The 16,658-nt window shown below is 39.7% G+C and overlaps 1 protein-coding gene across 1 annotated transcript in view; it reads right to left on the reverse strand.

Moving 5' to 3' along the window:
- Positions 1-12,267, reverse strand: part of LOC119576360 (protein argonaute-2-like) — a 16,563-nt gene extending 4,296 nt beyond the window's left edge. The window contains 7 exon segments of the mRNA XM_037924014.1: positions 1,871-1,905; positions 1,907-2,075; positions 2,280-2,464; positions 9,358-9,518; positions 9,640-9,818; positions 9,963-10,132; positions 12,166-12,267. Coding sequence (XP_037779942.1) covers positions 1,871-1,905; positions 1,907-2,075; positions 2,280-2,464; positions 9,358-9,518; positions 9,640-9,818; positions 9,963-10,132; positions 12,166-12,267 — 1,001 coding nt within the window.
- Between the last annotated feature and the right edge of the window lie 4,391 nt (positions 12,268-16,658).

Below are 16,658 nucleotides of genomic sequence, written 5' to 3' on the forward strand. Positions count from 1 at the left end.
GAGGCAGCTGTGGGAAGAGCAGCGTCGCAAGAACCGCGAGGAGGAAAGACATCGGGAGGCAGAGCAAGCGCTATGGAGGAACGTGGGTCCCTGCTTTTGGCCTTGCTCTGGCCCTCCTTACGCAAGAGAGCACGTCGTCCGGGAAATTCTTGTGAAACTCCCGGGAATAGAACGCTGGCCAGAGGAGCGACTGACCACAGAGTCGCACCTGGACGCGATCCGTCTGTCCAAAGAACCGTCGCAGCGGGAAACTTGTCGGCAAGACGGACAAAAGCGTAGGAAACTCCCGGGGAACGGCCGTCGGAAGAGGCAGGCGCGGTCGAGGAAGCTTCAGCCGACGATGAAAACCACGACAGCGACTGCACGAAGTCGGAGGAATTAGCCGCCGTTGCATGTCCGCTTGTACCACTGGTAGGTGCGGGATGTGCACCCGAACGACCAGTTGGCGTGGGATGCCCTCCCAAGGATATGGTGGGCATCGGGCTGTCAGAGGAGCTACCAGGACGCACCGGGGGAGCCGCCTGCCCAGGACGAGCCGGAAGAGCCGCCTGCCCAGGACGCGCCGGAGGAGCCGCCTGTCCAGGACACGCAGGAGGCATTGCCTGCTAAGAGCGCGCAGGACGAATTGCCTGCCGAGAACGCGCAAGAGGAGCAACTGGTGGGTGCGGAATATGCGCCCGAACGACCAGTTGGCGTGGGATGCCCGCCCGAGGAATTGGTGGGTATCATACTGCTGGAGGAGTTGCACGCCGAGGATACCCTGGAGGAGCTGCAAGCCCAGGAAGGACTGGAGGAACTACCTGCCAAGGATACCCTGGAGGAGCTGCATGCCCAGGAAGGACCAGAGGATCTACCTGCCGAGGACGCGCAGGAGGAGCAACTGGTGTGTGCAGGACGTGCACCCGAACGACCAGTTGGCGTGGGATGCCTGCCCAAGGGTCTGGTGGGCATCAGACTGCCGGAGGACATGTCAAGGACTTGCCGGAGGAGCTGCCTACCGAGGAGAAGGTACCGGGAGTAGAGGGACTGGTGGAGGAGTAACGGTGTAGCAAGTCTGATGGAAGGCAGGACCGTGATCGCCGGAAGAGTGTGGGTGACGGAAAGGCAGGTCCTGGGGCCACATCACCGCTGGATGTAGGACCTCGGAGCCTCGGTCTAGGCATCTCGCAGTTGTGGCTCTCAGAAAATAATCTCCAATTCTTCTTGGAAGATTATTTTGAAGAAAGAAAGGAGATATGTCGTAACTGCGAGATTACCCTGGACCTTCGCCGATGTTTGCCTCACTCCGAGCGGCGAGCTTAGGTCCTTCCCGATTGGCTCGTACACCTCGTGAGGAACGAGGGTATCGGGCCTTTACATCGGCGCGGTGCATAAATGGAGTACAAGGCAAAAATTATGCAGTTGTCTCGTGACTTTGACCTGTGTGCTCCCTTCCGCCATGTGACCTCGCCTGCCCCGCTGGATCTTTTCTCTCATTTCTGTTTGTACATATTATGTTATGTGTATGTATGTATGTGTATGTGTGTATACAAAACACACACACACACACACACACACAACACACATATATATATATATATATATATATATATATATATATATGTATATATTATTTATATGTATAATTATATATATATATATATATATATATATATATATATATATAACAAACATATATATATATACATATTGTATTTGTTCATTGTGTTGCATATGTTATATAATAAAAATATATATATATATATATATATATATATATATAAAATATATATATAATATATATATATATATGGGATCGTTAGCTTATATAGAAATATTTTTTTTAAAACATAACAAAAAAAATAATACAAATGCTGCAAAAAACCTTTACCTTGTGTGGTTGACGTTTTTCATCACCAAAAAAAAAAGTAATTGCAGGTTTGTACGTTTCCTCTAGCTCTTTGCATGCTTCACGAATCGCTAGAAACTCGTGTTGTAGAACCTGATGGAACTGAACGTCACTTACACCGTCTCGATAAACGATGATGCGTTGTGGTTTAGAGTTGTTTGCAATGGAGAACGATTTCAGAAGGTTCCTGTTTGAATTAATGGAGAGTCAAATATCTGTGTTTCTACTTCACAAAGGAAAAAAATGTTGAAATCTATGCAGAATAAGTTTAACACTAGAGGGTATCTGAATCGGGTTGTGGGTTAAAATATTGGTATATTATTACAATACAGTAATGAGGAGACAAACTCCATAACTTAAAAAGTTATAATGTTGGCATTGGTTTCCTTACTTCGTCATTTCCTTGACGTCTTGTATTATCTCGTTTCGATGTTTCTGAGGCCTTACTTCAACGGCGTATTTACTAAAATTGTTATCAATGGAAGCAACTATAGCTGCCATGGAGGGTGTTCTGGCATCCCCAGCCGATGGGTGATTGACATCAGCACCCATTACCATCAGACTTCGTTTCATCAGCTGAAAGGTCGCATTAATTTCATGTAATTCCTGAGTCCCAACTTTTTTGTTTACATGGGAACATTAGTTCTCTATGATACCGTGGACCATGTGCAAGTGGAAAGCTCATACCCAAACTCAAGAATGGATAGAAAAAATGTAACTGCGGAAGGGCCTTATAAGTAAGAAGTGGATGGAGGGCTTTTTTGTGTGCGGGGCTGTACATCTGAATCAGATGAGCAATTATAGGGCTAGTTAGCTAACCCGGCTTTTGGGGCAATATGATGATTAAATCAATTTCTAATCTATAGTAACATCAGGTACCATGCAAGAGAGCGTGAAGGAAGTTGAAATAAGGCTTGTGTTGAGGTTATATAAAGAAAATCTTTGTTCTTACAGAATTGTTTATAAAGAAAAGTTTTGTTCTTACCTAGTTATTTATAAAGTTTTTGTTCTTACCGAACTTTTTCAAGTTTTCATTGATTTGATGAACACCGGGAATCGAATCATATCTAGTAATTTGCGAGCAGTTATTATCTTTAAAGGGAAGAAATCAATTTCATTTGGGTAGTTGAAAATCAGGGGGATCATTTACGTTTATCATGAAAAGTATTTATGCTACCCTAAGGTGCATTACGCAAGTTGACGATTACTAAAACTCTGTTACCATTCAAGAAACTGAAAAGGAGCAACTCTGAAGGTTTCCTTTAGTTCTGTCTTTTTGTTGTTATGACCTAAGGCTTTTTGTGGCATCTCCGAAACCCTCTAACACTTTAATACATCCTCAAACATGATTGCTCTTCACGCACACATTATTGGAACCTGTTGAAGGATAAGTCCGATATGCGAAGCTTAGCCTCGCCCAGGCTATGCCCATGAGGGGAGCCCGGCCTGTGTGTCGACTAATGCCGACTCGCTCACGTGGGTCAAATGGTGCTGACTCGGCTGAACCTAATCCTTACCCGCCGTGGTGCCCAGCCACAACAGTAACCTCCAGGCGACAATTGCAACTTCTCACGGGCGGGGCGCGAACCGCCGACCCCTTGGATGAGAGGCCAACACGTTACCACTGTACTAGCCCGGAGGCTAACCTGTTGAAACATTCCTCTGCCCTTATACAAATTGATACATCAACTAGCCAATGAGAGTGATATTTTCGATAAATATTTCAGCAGTTTCAGATGGGGATTTATATTTCTATTGATTACTATCATATTGCATTTTCATGATTCAAACGTCTGTTATCAGTGTACACACACACAAATATATATATATATATATATATATATATATATATATATATATATATATATATATATATATTAACAGAATACCAAATACATCTTTACTCTATATGGGTAAAATTTGAAGTAAATCATGACAGTTGGTGAAACTTAGTAAGAATTGCCAACGAGTCATATGATGTGGTATTGATGGATGAATGCCTTCATGAAAATTTTTTCTTATCATCTCTATGATATAACATTACAGTCTAAGAAAAATCAAAACAGCTATTTATCATGATCTGTTTATATATCACAGGCAGTAACAAGTAAATGCCTGTAATCAATTGCTGGTAATACGGTATGTAAACTTCAAGCAACAAACCTCCACTTTCAACAACTGATGTAATAAGAGAGAAAAATATTAGTCTGAATCTGAGAAATACATCTGAGTTTCAACAGCCTTACGAAGCAAAGGGTGGAGTGTATAAACAATAAGTTCGAGAGTAGACTGGTACTTTTTCCATTTTACTCGAAGCTTTTGCTTGTAATTAAAATACAAAACATATTAATTACTTTATTTTTTTCTATTAGCTTATTATTGGTGAAATTCCGAACATAACTTTTTTTTTTAACTTTGTATGTCAGCACGAAATTCGACCGCGAGGCAACATCAAATAAATGCACCAAAGTTTTTTTTTTTGTTTCAGAATGCTACAATACCTCTAGATATTACATTTAATGTATCATGAGTGAAGGGAAGACCGAAAGCCAAATTGTTTAGGAGTGTACACTACCTGTCATTTCTGAACTTTTTAGAGACAAGGACCCCTCCAAGAATATGAATGCCATGGACCCCTTTCCGGAGAACTATTCACATAAACACGACTTTGCGTGCAATGTGTATAATGCACTTTATTTACTATATTTGATAATCTTATACATATGTGGAATAAACCCAAAAACTGGTTAAACCAAGTATTATTAAAAAAAAAGAAAAAAAAAGAAGACTAATATAAATGGTGATTTTTATCTGATCCTCACGGAGCCACTGAAACCCATCCATGGACCCACTGGGGGTCCAAGCACACCAGGTTAAAATCCCCTGGTCTACAGTAATGTATGGAGCAGCATTCCCGCCATGCGATTCGAATCGAGTCAAATCAATCTGAATAATGAATCCGCAGGATTTCCTGCTCGAAACCATAATAAATGTACATGTATTTTTGTCAAAACGGTTTGCGCCAAGCGAATCATTTAAATCAGAATCACAGCGAGTCAAATCGAATCAGTTCACATGATGTGGGTGGTCGCAATTTTCGTCAGTCCAGACAGAGTATCACAATGCAGGTCGAGTTCCTCATTTAACTTGGTGCATGAACGACAATCTATATATTATCCTAGCATAATTCCCTTTTTGTCTTTAAACAAAATGAATACTTGATTATTCATCTATAGTTTTATTTTCAATAGGTCATCATTGTTGTTAGTGATTTTAATATTGAAATATATCTTGTTTAAAGAAGCAGAATACAAGGAAATATGACATCAGCAACAAAGCAACTTTATTTATCTTTTGTGACACCATGGAATTTCTCATGTCACATTTGATGCCCTTGATGAGGACGAAAATTAAAAAACTTCAGTGGACATGAAATTCTCAGGAGAGCTGAAAAATGAGAGAACATGCAGCTTCCAACAATATGAAAGACTCAGTTCAGCTATTTCTGCTAAGCCTGCTGCCACACATGAATTGTCACCTGTGGACAATTACTCATCACCAGCCAATGAGTATGTAAATCTCTAGGAAAGACGCTAGATTGATACTTTATTTCAGTTTTCAAAGAAAAAAATTAAAGGCTCTCCTTCCTGCTTTCTTTCTGTACAAACATTCAAATTCTGCAAATCTATAAGTTGGTTATCAATGGCTGCTAACACCTTAAAAAAGGGCCATCCTTTCCTAAGTCCAATTGCACAAGGATAATTGGTTTCTTTTTCTCATAGCAGGCTAAGTCAACTCCCCTACCTTCTTGAAATATTCAGAAGACATTCTGATGAAGTTGTGAAACTTTTGGGGGTCATTTACCAAATCGGGGAATGGATGGCCAACAGACCAAAATGAGATCTCTTCATAATCTGTTCATGTACCCATTTTTGGGATCCCCCCAATCCCTTGCTCGTTGTTGTCATGGGGAGGCTTAGGAGACGGAAACTTGGGCCTAATGTATGGGAGCAAACCTTACCTTGGACCTCAGCCCCCGCCTCAGCTAATTTTGCATGTTTTTTTCTTCTCCCCCTTTCTTTTCCTTCTTTTCTTCATCCCCTTCTTCTCTTCACGTTCTATGGTGTGAGAGCCATGCTGAAAGGATGAAAGGCTGGCTTTGTGTCAGGCATGAATCACCTCCGGGAGCCATGGGCATGGTATTCCTTTGGTTAATTGCCTAGCTGTTACCGTTTGTTCTCCTTAAGGCTTGCCCCTTCATCAGCTAGCCTATCTGAATTTTATTTCACTGGTTTCCTGACCTTGGCTCCAACCACTGACACTAACAATCCCTCCTCAATGTTTGTGGTTAACTCGATCTATTCCGAATCATCCCCCCAGGTCATTACTCAACCTTCAGAATACACCTATCCTCTCTCCCAACATCCTTTACTCCATTTCCTGCTACACAGTCTTCTTCACTGTCTTCTGTCACTCCCCCTTATTTCTACTCTAGGAGGACTCATCAGACTGTAAAGACTGCCTTGCCCAACCATATCAACCCTTTCCCGGTCAATGTCAGAAATGTTGGCATTTTGGCCACTCAACCAAACAGTCACTCCACGACCCACTGCCTTCTATGTACCCAATCTGACCGTTCAAATTGCTCTACTCAGTCCCGCATGTGTGCCAATTGTGGTGAGCCACCACAATTGGCACACATGCCAATGTATTTTATAGGAGCTGCCCTGCTTACAAGCTCAAATCTGAGGTAACAGTTCTCAGATTCAAACTAGGCCTCACTCTATGTGAGGCCAGACAAGAAGCACGTCAATGGTTTTTCTTTTTCTACCTATTCCAAAACTGTACTTTGCTCCGCTCCCCTCCCATCTTCTCAAAAAGTCTCAGCATCTCTCCTAGTATCTCATTCCTCTATCCTGAACCCTCCTATCCCTCCTCCCTCTCCCCCCCACTCAAATTCCTTTCCAGTCTAAATTCGGATACTCCAATCTCTACTACTTTCCTGGTACCTAACCTCCACCTCACTCTACCTTTTGCATTAGACAATCTAAAAGTTTTAGTCCATCTTCTCCTACCACATCGTCTCCTACACCCACCTCTCCCTCTGCTCTTCGAACATCTATTCCCTCTTCTCCACATAAGAAAACCTTTGTTTCTCAGACTTCCCCATGACCCAAAAGAATGCTCCACTTACTTATCCACCCTCTATTCCTATTCGCTCTACATTTACAGTATTTGTCGATATCCATCCTCCTCCTCCTCCTCCTGTAGTTCCCTCTACCCCTCTTCCTCCACTCCCCCAAGAGCACCCCATCCCCATTATCCTTAGCATTCCCACCTGGATGCTAACATGATTCCCTTATGTCACAACTATGTCCTCTGGATCCCTCTCCTCCTGACATTCTTCCCGACACTTCGCCAACTTGCTCTGTTCCCTTATCTCATTCTCTGGATTTTTCTCCTTCTACAACTACCATTTTTACTTGCATTACCCTTTGATTGTTTCTTAATAGCTCTTTTGCAGTTTTCCTCATATAGTTACTCTCCCGTTTCTCAGATACATATTCTCCATTTGATCTGATTGCCCTGTACCTTTAACCCTTTCTCCTTTTACAAATCCCCACTTATTACATTTGCTTTCCCTATATACTCTTTTCACTACCATTCTCTCCTACAGTATTCTACAACCTCTGACATCTAACGTCTAATCCTAATTGTTAACTCATTTGCACCCTCTTCACCCCAATAATTTACCATAGTGCTATATGACCTTTGATGTCTAGCACATTTATTTTTTCTAATCATTAACCATATTCGGGTTCGACTGCGCTTATGCCACCTCCAGAAAAACGCAAGTAATTCGATGACTGCAAATTCGCCCATGTTTCTCAAAGGCATACTGAAAATTGGCATTTGATTCTGATTTCTTTGGTGTGAACGCCATTGAAACCAAATTAATTGATTCGAAGGATTCTCCTTGATTTGGCTTGATATAGTTCGCTTTGTGTGAATGCAGTCTACTGTGTAATACAATTTTAACTCTAGGACTTTTTTCCTTTGCCCTTTAGGTGTAATTACAAGATGAATAAGATGACAGAAATAAGAAAAAACAAATACATAGATAACCGGCAGTTTATTTTTTATCCAAATAAACAAAAGCACCGTCCCTAATTAGTATATCCTTAAGTGAATGCGAATGCGTTAGAATCCTTTTTCTCCTCTAAGCTCTCTGCTTATCACTATATCAAATCAACACCCCCACACACTTAAGCGGTGTACAAAAAGTAAATGACAAGACCTTATTAGACAGTCTTGATAATTACAGTTGGCTGTAACTAGTGGTGGTACTTTTAGTGGTGAACTCAACAAATATTACTATGCCTGAAAACACAGGATATCATGATGTTGCCCTCTGCACGAGACTTGCAGATTCCATTACTGAGAAGCTTATACTTATGAAGGTAAAGGGAGAGCTAAACGAATTCTAAAACTGTCTTAGGTAACTACTGGGAAAGAAATTCCATGTAGTTTGAAACCATTCGTATATTCAGACCTTTGGAGTGAACATCCGAATGGTGGGTACCAATTCATGGTCCCCAAGATAAAAAAAACATTTTTAGAAATGGAAGTCTCTTTTAAGCTACCTGGGTTGTAATTCTTGGGGTCAGCTGGGGTTCCACACCCACTGCCGTACCAGCATATCTGTGGTTTGGTAAAGTCGCGTCACACGAGCACCTTTATTCAGTTTGTGATAATGTCCAACCATTAAATATGCTCCAACCCATGTGTTGGCTACTTCCCAACTTGCTGATCACACAGGTCAGCAGAACCATCTTGAAATCGAGGCTTTCTAAATCCCCCAAACAGGGTAATTCCTTCACCTTTGCTGCTCTTTGTGCAAAATACAGCTTTCCATACTGAATCTTGTGGTGGATTTGTGATGAGTTTGCAAGATGGACTTTTGGGAACACTGATAATTCTTGCTTACTATCAAAAGAAATGACTGTGTAGAAATAATAAAATAAATGAAAAAAAATTATAATGTACATATTCATATATAAATAGTATGAAATATGATTAGCAATATATGTGTAGTTGAGTAGTTCACATCAATTCCGTAAGATTCATAGCGTTTGACCAGCCACCAACAAAGTTGCCATAAGGAGAGGATTCTACCAAATAAGCGTTTTGAAGAAAAAATGTTGGGTATTACTATCATCCTGTTGTCGTAAAAATGCTCGTGTGACCACTGTCTAAAGAAAATAACCAAGTGTTGATAATGTGCAAGGCCATGATTGCTTCAGTCCTTCAGTGTGGCATTCGATATTAATTAAATACAAAAGTTCTCTAGCCAGTACACTGTGTACTAATATTACATCCGGCAACCGGAGCAAATGAATTTTACATTCCCGATATGTTCCCTGTGAGATCCTTTTAAATATTCCATGTAATATATGCTGAAAACCTACTTTTGGACTGCGACTCCAGACAGAGTTGATGCCCCCCATCTTCGCGTTTATCTTCACGAGTAGGTTGCCAATAGTTATGAATCTGCATTCTTCCATACACCTCTTCTTCACACACTGGGTAATGACACTGATCTCTAAGTCTCCCACGGTTTTAATGCGGGCTGCAAAAAATAGCTAGAATAAAATCTTCATAATTTTAATTCGAAATCTATATGGTCCTTTCAAGAGAAGAATATATTCATTATCAAAAGAAACTGTATTAGACGAGTTCACATATCTTACAATATAGTGAATCTGCCTCTTCCAGCACTACAAGAATCATCTGAATTTCAGGAAATTTTTTCTTCAGATTCTGAAACTGTTGTGTCACATTCTTTCTAATCCCTTTCGTCACACTGACCGGTGATTTAAAGACCATGCCTTTTCGATCTCCGAGAGAGCGTAGGGTGCGGATATATCTTCTGTAAAATGCCAGTTAAAGTTGCTGATGAAAACTACTGCCAGGCACAAAAGTAATTTGTATCGCAAGTAATTAGTATATACAAGTAGTACATTCACTCGTGGGACATTAATTCAACTTCATCTAAAATATACATGGTACTTACTCTAGAGCTCCTTGCCATGTATGGGTATAGTCTATAACAGCCCACGTATAAACTACTGCTCCAATATAAAACTTCTCGTCACGAGTGCCCCATCCTCCCCTTTTAGGCTGCACTTCTTGATCCATCATCAGTTTAGGCGGCGATAAAACACGCCCGGTAACGGTAAAAGGCTGTCAATGGACATTGTGGAGTCAGAAGTATATTGTGAGTGAAAAGATTATTATTTGGGGGAAAAGAAGAATAATGTTCATACTACTTCTAGTAATGATAATAGCATTACATGAATGAACGAATGACGCTAATATGGAATTAAAATTCCTAACTCAAAACGCTAATAATGCCAGCATTATGACTGAATGGCATTATTAATGTAATTATTATATTGGTATTAACTCTAATTTCTAGGATGAAACGGGGGTTAAAACATTGTACTGTTCCCGGCATTATATTTCCGTAGCAGTTGCTGGTAGCCCATTTTTGTAATTAACCATTGGTTTTTTCCTGGGAATTGTTTATCGAAGTTGCAACACCTATGTTAGTGTGTGTTGTGTAGTTTAGAATACGGAATCCAGTATTTGGTATGCGTTACGAAACAGTCTTAAAATTTCTTTACGACTATTCAGGAGTGCTTTTTGTCTTGTGTTTAAAAATCTGATCCTGATTTTCGATATTATTCCTTATCTCGCGTTTTCTCTGACGATCGCATTCACATTTGACCAGCTAGCGAGAAATATATGTCCCTGCGTCGTTTCAACTTGAGCATACTACTAGCTGGGTGCTCCAATGAAGGGGGTTTAACGAAAGTCTACGAATCGGCCTCCTAATACTACGTGTTGTGGTATTTTGATAATCTTGAAAGAAAAAAAAAATTAAAATTTTTCCATTCTGATTAAATAAAAATTATTCGCTCTCCATTTTTATCTGCTATATATGAAATTTATATTTCCTTGCATGCTAAATGTTTGATACTTTAGCCTTTCCTATGTTTACGACAGTGTAATGAATCCGTCTCTTCTGCACTCTTTCAGGTCGAGCATACTACGATATCTCTTGTGCTTTTGTTGTTATTCTGCCCGATTGTCGTCTCTTTGTTCCTTTAATCTTCGTTTTTCCTGTGCCTGTGTTCTTTTACCAGTTCTTATTGGGTTATTTTTCTTATTCCAATCACTGTTTAAGATATTTCTTTATTTACTTTTTAATCATAAGTTACTTAGTTTGCTTGCTGACTCATCATGGCATGAAGGTACGACATCTTTTCAAGTGTCGTATTTATGGTCACCTAAATCATCTTTATTTTTATTATTTTTATTATTATTATTATTATTTTTGTATTCTCCCTCTCTATCTCTTTCATTTTTGTTATGAACAACCTTCCTGTTATTTTACACTGTAATCAAATTTTATTTAATATTATTTTTTATATGGTTGATGTCCAGTGTGTATATACGACCAGTTACCGCCAAATACAGTTGTCTAAAGCAGTCATTGTGTATCATTGCCCCGCTGTTCGACCCCGAGGATCCCCGGTGACATTGCTCCATATCACACATAGAAAAAATTAGTCTTAGAGCCTGCTATCGTTATTTATACTTGGAGCTTGGACTGATCTCTGTTTCTTATAAGAAAACATGTTCATTTAGTATGCCTTGCGATTTCATTGTAATGGTTTTAATTCTCTTTATTTTTTTATTCACTGTCCTCAGGTTTATTCATGTGTTTGCTTTTACTCTTCTTTGTCTTTGCTTACTCTTGAGCCTTTTTTTTTCTCTCCTTTTTTCTTTTCTTCGAGATATTGTTTAATGTCTTTTACCTAAGGATCATCTAGGACGTTTCATGTAGTTCAGAAGTAAGCCTTTAGCTTAGGCACTTCATTTTGAAATTGCTTTTATTTGTGTACGGGCAGCTTTTATATTAACTATTAGGGGCCTTTTTGTATTCCTATTGTTTTCCTTGTTTTTATATATTCTTATTTTCTTTTTTATTGTGTTTGTTTGTTTAATTATTAATTTAAATGACATTAAGTAAATTACATCTGGAACTTGTCCCAAGTAGTTCTCATGCAGAAATCCCCCTCCCCCGCCTTCTCTCAAATTGCTTTCTGAAATGTTCTTTTTTTTCGGCCATTTTTTTGTCCAGGGCAAACGGGGCCCCACATGGATGGCTTGTCACAACATTATTTTTATGCATTATAATGACATCTTACCAGCTCCCCTCGAATCTTAATACTCACGTATGCTGATGATTGTGCATTAATTGCTATTCCAGCATAATGCAAATTCTCGGCAAATCGCATCCAACCTAGCATTCTGATATGATGCATAACTGGGCCTCCAGTGGGGTTTTAAGTTTTCCCAGAAAGAGTATTGGGGTTATTTTTTTTCACGTAGGAGGAAGCCGAACATAGGCTAACTCTAGACAACCACCCAATACCTATTCCAAAATTCTGCTAGATTTCTTGGTCCCTACTCTTTGAATTGTAGACTCGTTGGAAGACCATATTGTCCGTAAAAAAAAATAATTCAAAGAGCACTAATTTTTAAGTGCATTTCTGGTAATCATAGGACGCTAAAAGAAGTCTTTACTAATGATATATCAAGCCCTTATATATCTACTTTTAGGTCTAAAGTAGACTATGGTCAATCGTGTACGGCTCGGCATCGACAACAAGTTTGAAAGTTTTGGATGCTGTGCCAGAATGCTTGTTTGCGTGTGTGTGTTGGAGCCCTAAAATGCACTCGGAATCGAGCGTCTTGATGTGGAGTCAGGAGTACCTCCCCTCCGACTCAGACGCGGCCAGTTAGCCCTGAGCTATGCCGCAAAGGTGGCTCGGGCCCCTAGCATCCTTTGGCAATGGAGGCACTAGGCCCTTTGTCACGAGACTCCCACTACCCCGTCGAGAAAGTCGGTATAGATCTCTCTAACCATACGATCCCTGTTCATTCAAATATGGCGCCATGGGAAACCCCTAACTTTTCTATCATGGAAGCCTGGCTTCCATCCGCCAAGCCTATGGCGCCGGAGGTGGAGTACTGTACTCCAGAGTTCAGAGGAGACCTGTTAACATTTCTTTTTTTTCCATATATATACGACGGCTCCAAGAAGATGCGTGGGTGGGTGCGGGTGTATGGTTTACTGAATGTTTAACTAAAGTTCAGACTGCCGATCATACAGTACGATTGTTCCTTGCTGAAGCTTTTGCCATTGGCAAGCTATTGATTTTGCACTATCGACGACCCACGATAGAATAGTTGTTTCCTCAGATTCATTAAGTTTACTTCGAGCCATTATCCTTAGAAACCACTAAAAGTGAACTGCTGGGTAAATATCATTTGTAAATAATAGGTGGGCCAACAAATCAATCAAGCAATATGGTACCAGGCCACTCTGGTATCATGGCAATGAGCTGCTGAAAATAGCCGGATCACTGGTGATCTGGACACTACCTAGTTCGTACAGATCTCAGGTGTTTTTTGTGTCTCTTATACAAGCAAAATAACATCTGTGGGCAAAAGTGGAGTGGGACCAACCTACACTAACAACACACAACAACGATAGAATTTGGGGGCAATAGGAGGGTGGTGGTGCTGGCGCCTCTCAGGGTCAATGCATTTTTTTAAAAGAAAATCCCCACCTCTATATTGAAAGAAATTTCCTCCCATGCCCTCAGTGAACTTACCATAATCATATATTAACATTTATATGCCCAAATTACAATAACAATGGACAACTAATCAAAAGATACCTAAGAATGAAAAAAATATCGATTTTTACAACTCAAATCTTTTATCAAATGAATTAAAAATAATACAGTAAGTAATCACTTTTCTAAGGGGACAAACGTTATGACCTTATATACGACTGATAGAATACATAGGATCCATTGGCTTATAACCTTGGCCACATGCCGCTGTTGATAGCCCAGAAATCCACAAAGAATATCCTTATTCATATATGACTATCAAACTGTTCTTAAAATATTAATAGCATCAAGACACATAAAAAATAAAGTGAAGCTTTCAAAAATGAAGAAAAGGGTAAACAGATGAGATAGGGAAACTAATAGCTGACTCCTTGTGACTAAGCACTTGTAGAGCTATTCTGTGTACAGAACAATAGATAAACCTTTATTACACTGGTCATTGGCACTGTAGTCCTGCCGCCCACTACATTGAGTTAACTATTCAACTTACATTGTAATTTATTTTTTCTATGTAATAGAAGACACTCTTTGTCAGTCACAGACAGAGCTTGTGCAAGCCGTATTCGAGTTAGAAAAAACTATTGTTCAGATCATCCAATAAAATTTGGATTCGTTATTAATTTTTTCTTGATGTTCTTACATTTCTAACCAACTTCCAAGTAAATGAAGCATTTAGTTTCAAGTCAAAAAATGGGTCTTTAGGAAATTGTTGTTTGCCTGTTGTTTGTGAAAAAAATATTAATGCAGACTAATTCTTTTGTCTGACCGCTTTCTAGAAGGTGGATTAAACCATGGTTGAGCTAAGCAGTTGATCTAATTGCAGCAAGGCAAACTTGGTGAAAATGAAAATGATAGTCCATATGTCACTATAGAAAAGAAGCGTATGCCTCCCCCCCCCAATTTGGCGACTGCTGCAGAAAGAAAATGCACACTAGCAACTCTGAAAGAATATATGAAAATTACACCATCGGGGCACCCCGAACAGTTATATATGGTCGCACTCAGTGTAAACAGTTTATTTCTTTGTAAATGATATGTCATTGTTGTAATGACCCAGTCAGAACGAGATACTTGGGTACCTACTTGGTATTTACAAACAGATATTCTCAGTATTTACCAGTTAGTTTTCTGTGGCCTGAAATGCCTGAGGGCAAGTACTAGTCTCACCCTAGTCATTACTTTGACAATGAAAGATTTTCTGTTCAGATGCGGAGTGAAAACTGCCTGAAACTACAACCAGGGATGACCGTCTTTGTAGCTTGTAAATGGCCTATGACATGGTAATGTCAAATCTTTTGATCTGATGAATCAGTAAGATGTTGTTAGCCCATCTAATAAAACGTCGCTACCCTTAAAACTGTAAAGAGTATAGTCTGAACGATGACTTCTGATACGAATAGAAATCTAATTATGAGAGGGACCGAAATTTGCATACAATAGTCACTATAGACTGATCATTACTAGGAATATTGTAATAATAAATTGAATAGTTTCACCCCGACCTCCACTCACCGACATATACTCTTGCCCCTCCATGCAAGCTAAAAATGACGCCTCTGCTATTGTATTTAATCTATTTAATTTATATCAACATGATCTTATGCTGCAATACATTCGAGTATTAACAAGTCTAAAATGTTTTGATCCAGGCAACCGTCTGTAATTTTCTGTTCAGGGATCACCCCCAAACTTACCTCTCCATACCCTGACAGAGAGAAATGGAATATTGGAATAATCCTGCCTCGCCTTCTGCCCCATCTCCCTCCACCTTAGTGACAGTAGATGAATTTCACAAAATTACTTAGTCTACGATGCACACTACACTTTGGTATGGATAGGGTGTTTTGCCTTGCTCCAACTGTCCAACAAAGCTGATCTGTTCCATAACTCTGAACGTGAAAGGACTGCCCTGTCGGTCTTGCCTCCTGATATTCGTTGACCAACCACACTATCAGAATAAACAACTATGAAATAGCAATCACGTCATAATTACTAAAACTTCATTACTTTTTATTTTTTTTATTGTACAGGTATAAATTCTATCTGTAAATGATTTTTGTATAAAGAATGAAGATTTATCAATTGTTTTTTTCTAATTTGAACATGTATGGACTCAATTTGGGAAACGAACAGAAACATTCACCATTGACGCAAAGTAGCTTATTCCTCACTATAATATAAGGTTATTGAGGAATTACGGATCAAAACCACAATGTACGGAACCCGATCTGAAAAGGCGAAAATGCTGACATAGCAACATCTACATCAAGAAAAACACAAATTCAGCTTTCCAGTCAAACTATTGGTCCACTCTACAATCGTGTTAGTTGCTTCCTTCTATTCCTCTTCTAAGGAAATAATCCAGTTAGCCGGGTTTCCTCGAGAGCCTATGATCGCCCTGTTAACATACCGCGCGACAGGAGGCGTCCAGTGAGATCGTCCTTTATACTTTCGTAATCAGGGGACAGACATATTGGACGGGGGTACCAAGTTTAGCTGGGGACCCCTGGTATGAAATAACCAGCGTGACCACGGTTTTAGGAATTAGGCAACAATACATTATCCTCTGGTGATAAAGCCTGACTCTCACCACGTGTTGGTTACACGTGTGCGAGTCGGGCTCATGCGAGTCAGAAATCACTTGCCACTGCAATACACAGTGTTTTTGTGTTTTATATCCAGCGATACTATCTTCATATAAATGAAAATATGTTAATAGTATTTCATGATCTATTATATATTCTCATGATCTACACAATTTTACATGTTTTGTCACGTACTATCTTCACCCAAACAAATACCTATGATCACTCACTTTCCCAATTATTCTCTCTACTTGCCACACTACAAACATTTCCATTGTTGTATTGTTTATCCCCTTCCGTCCATATGATACTTGTGTTTGTTTTCTAGCGCTGTCCAGCCTTTTGATAACATCATTCATGGCCTTTGTACGTTTCTGATGTCACGATTTTTAAATGACATTTGATTATGAT

Source organism: Penaeus monodon, chromosome 1 (assembly GCF_015228065.2).
Source record: "Penaeus monodon isolate SGIC_2016 chromosome 1, NSTDA_Pmon_1, whole genome shotgun sequence".
Classification (NCBI taxonomy): domain Eukaryota; kingdom Metazoa; phylum Arthropoda; class Malacostraca; order Decapoda; family Penaeidae; genus Penaeus; species Penaeus monodon.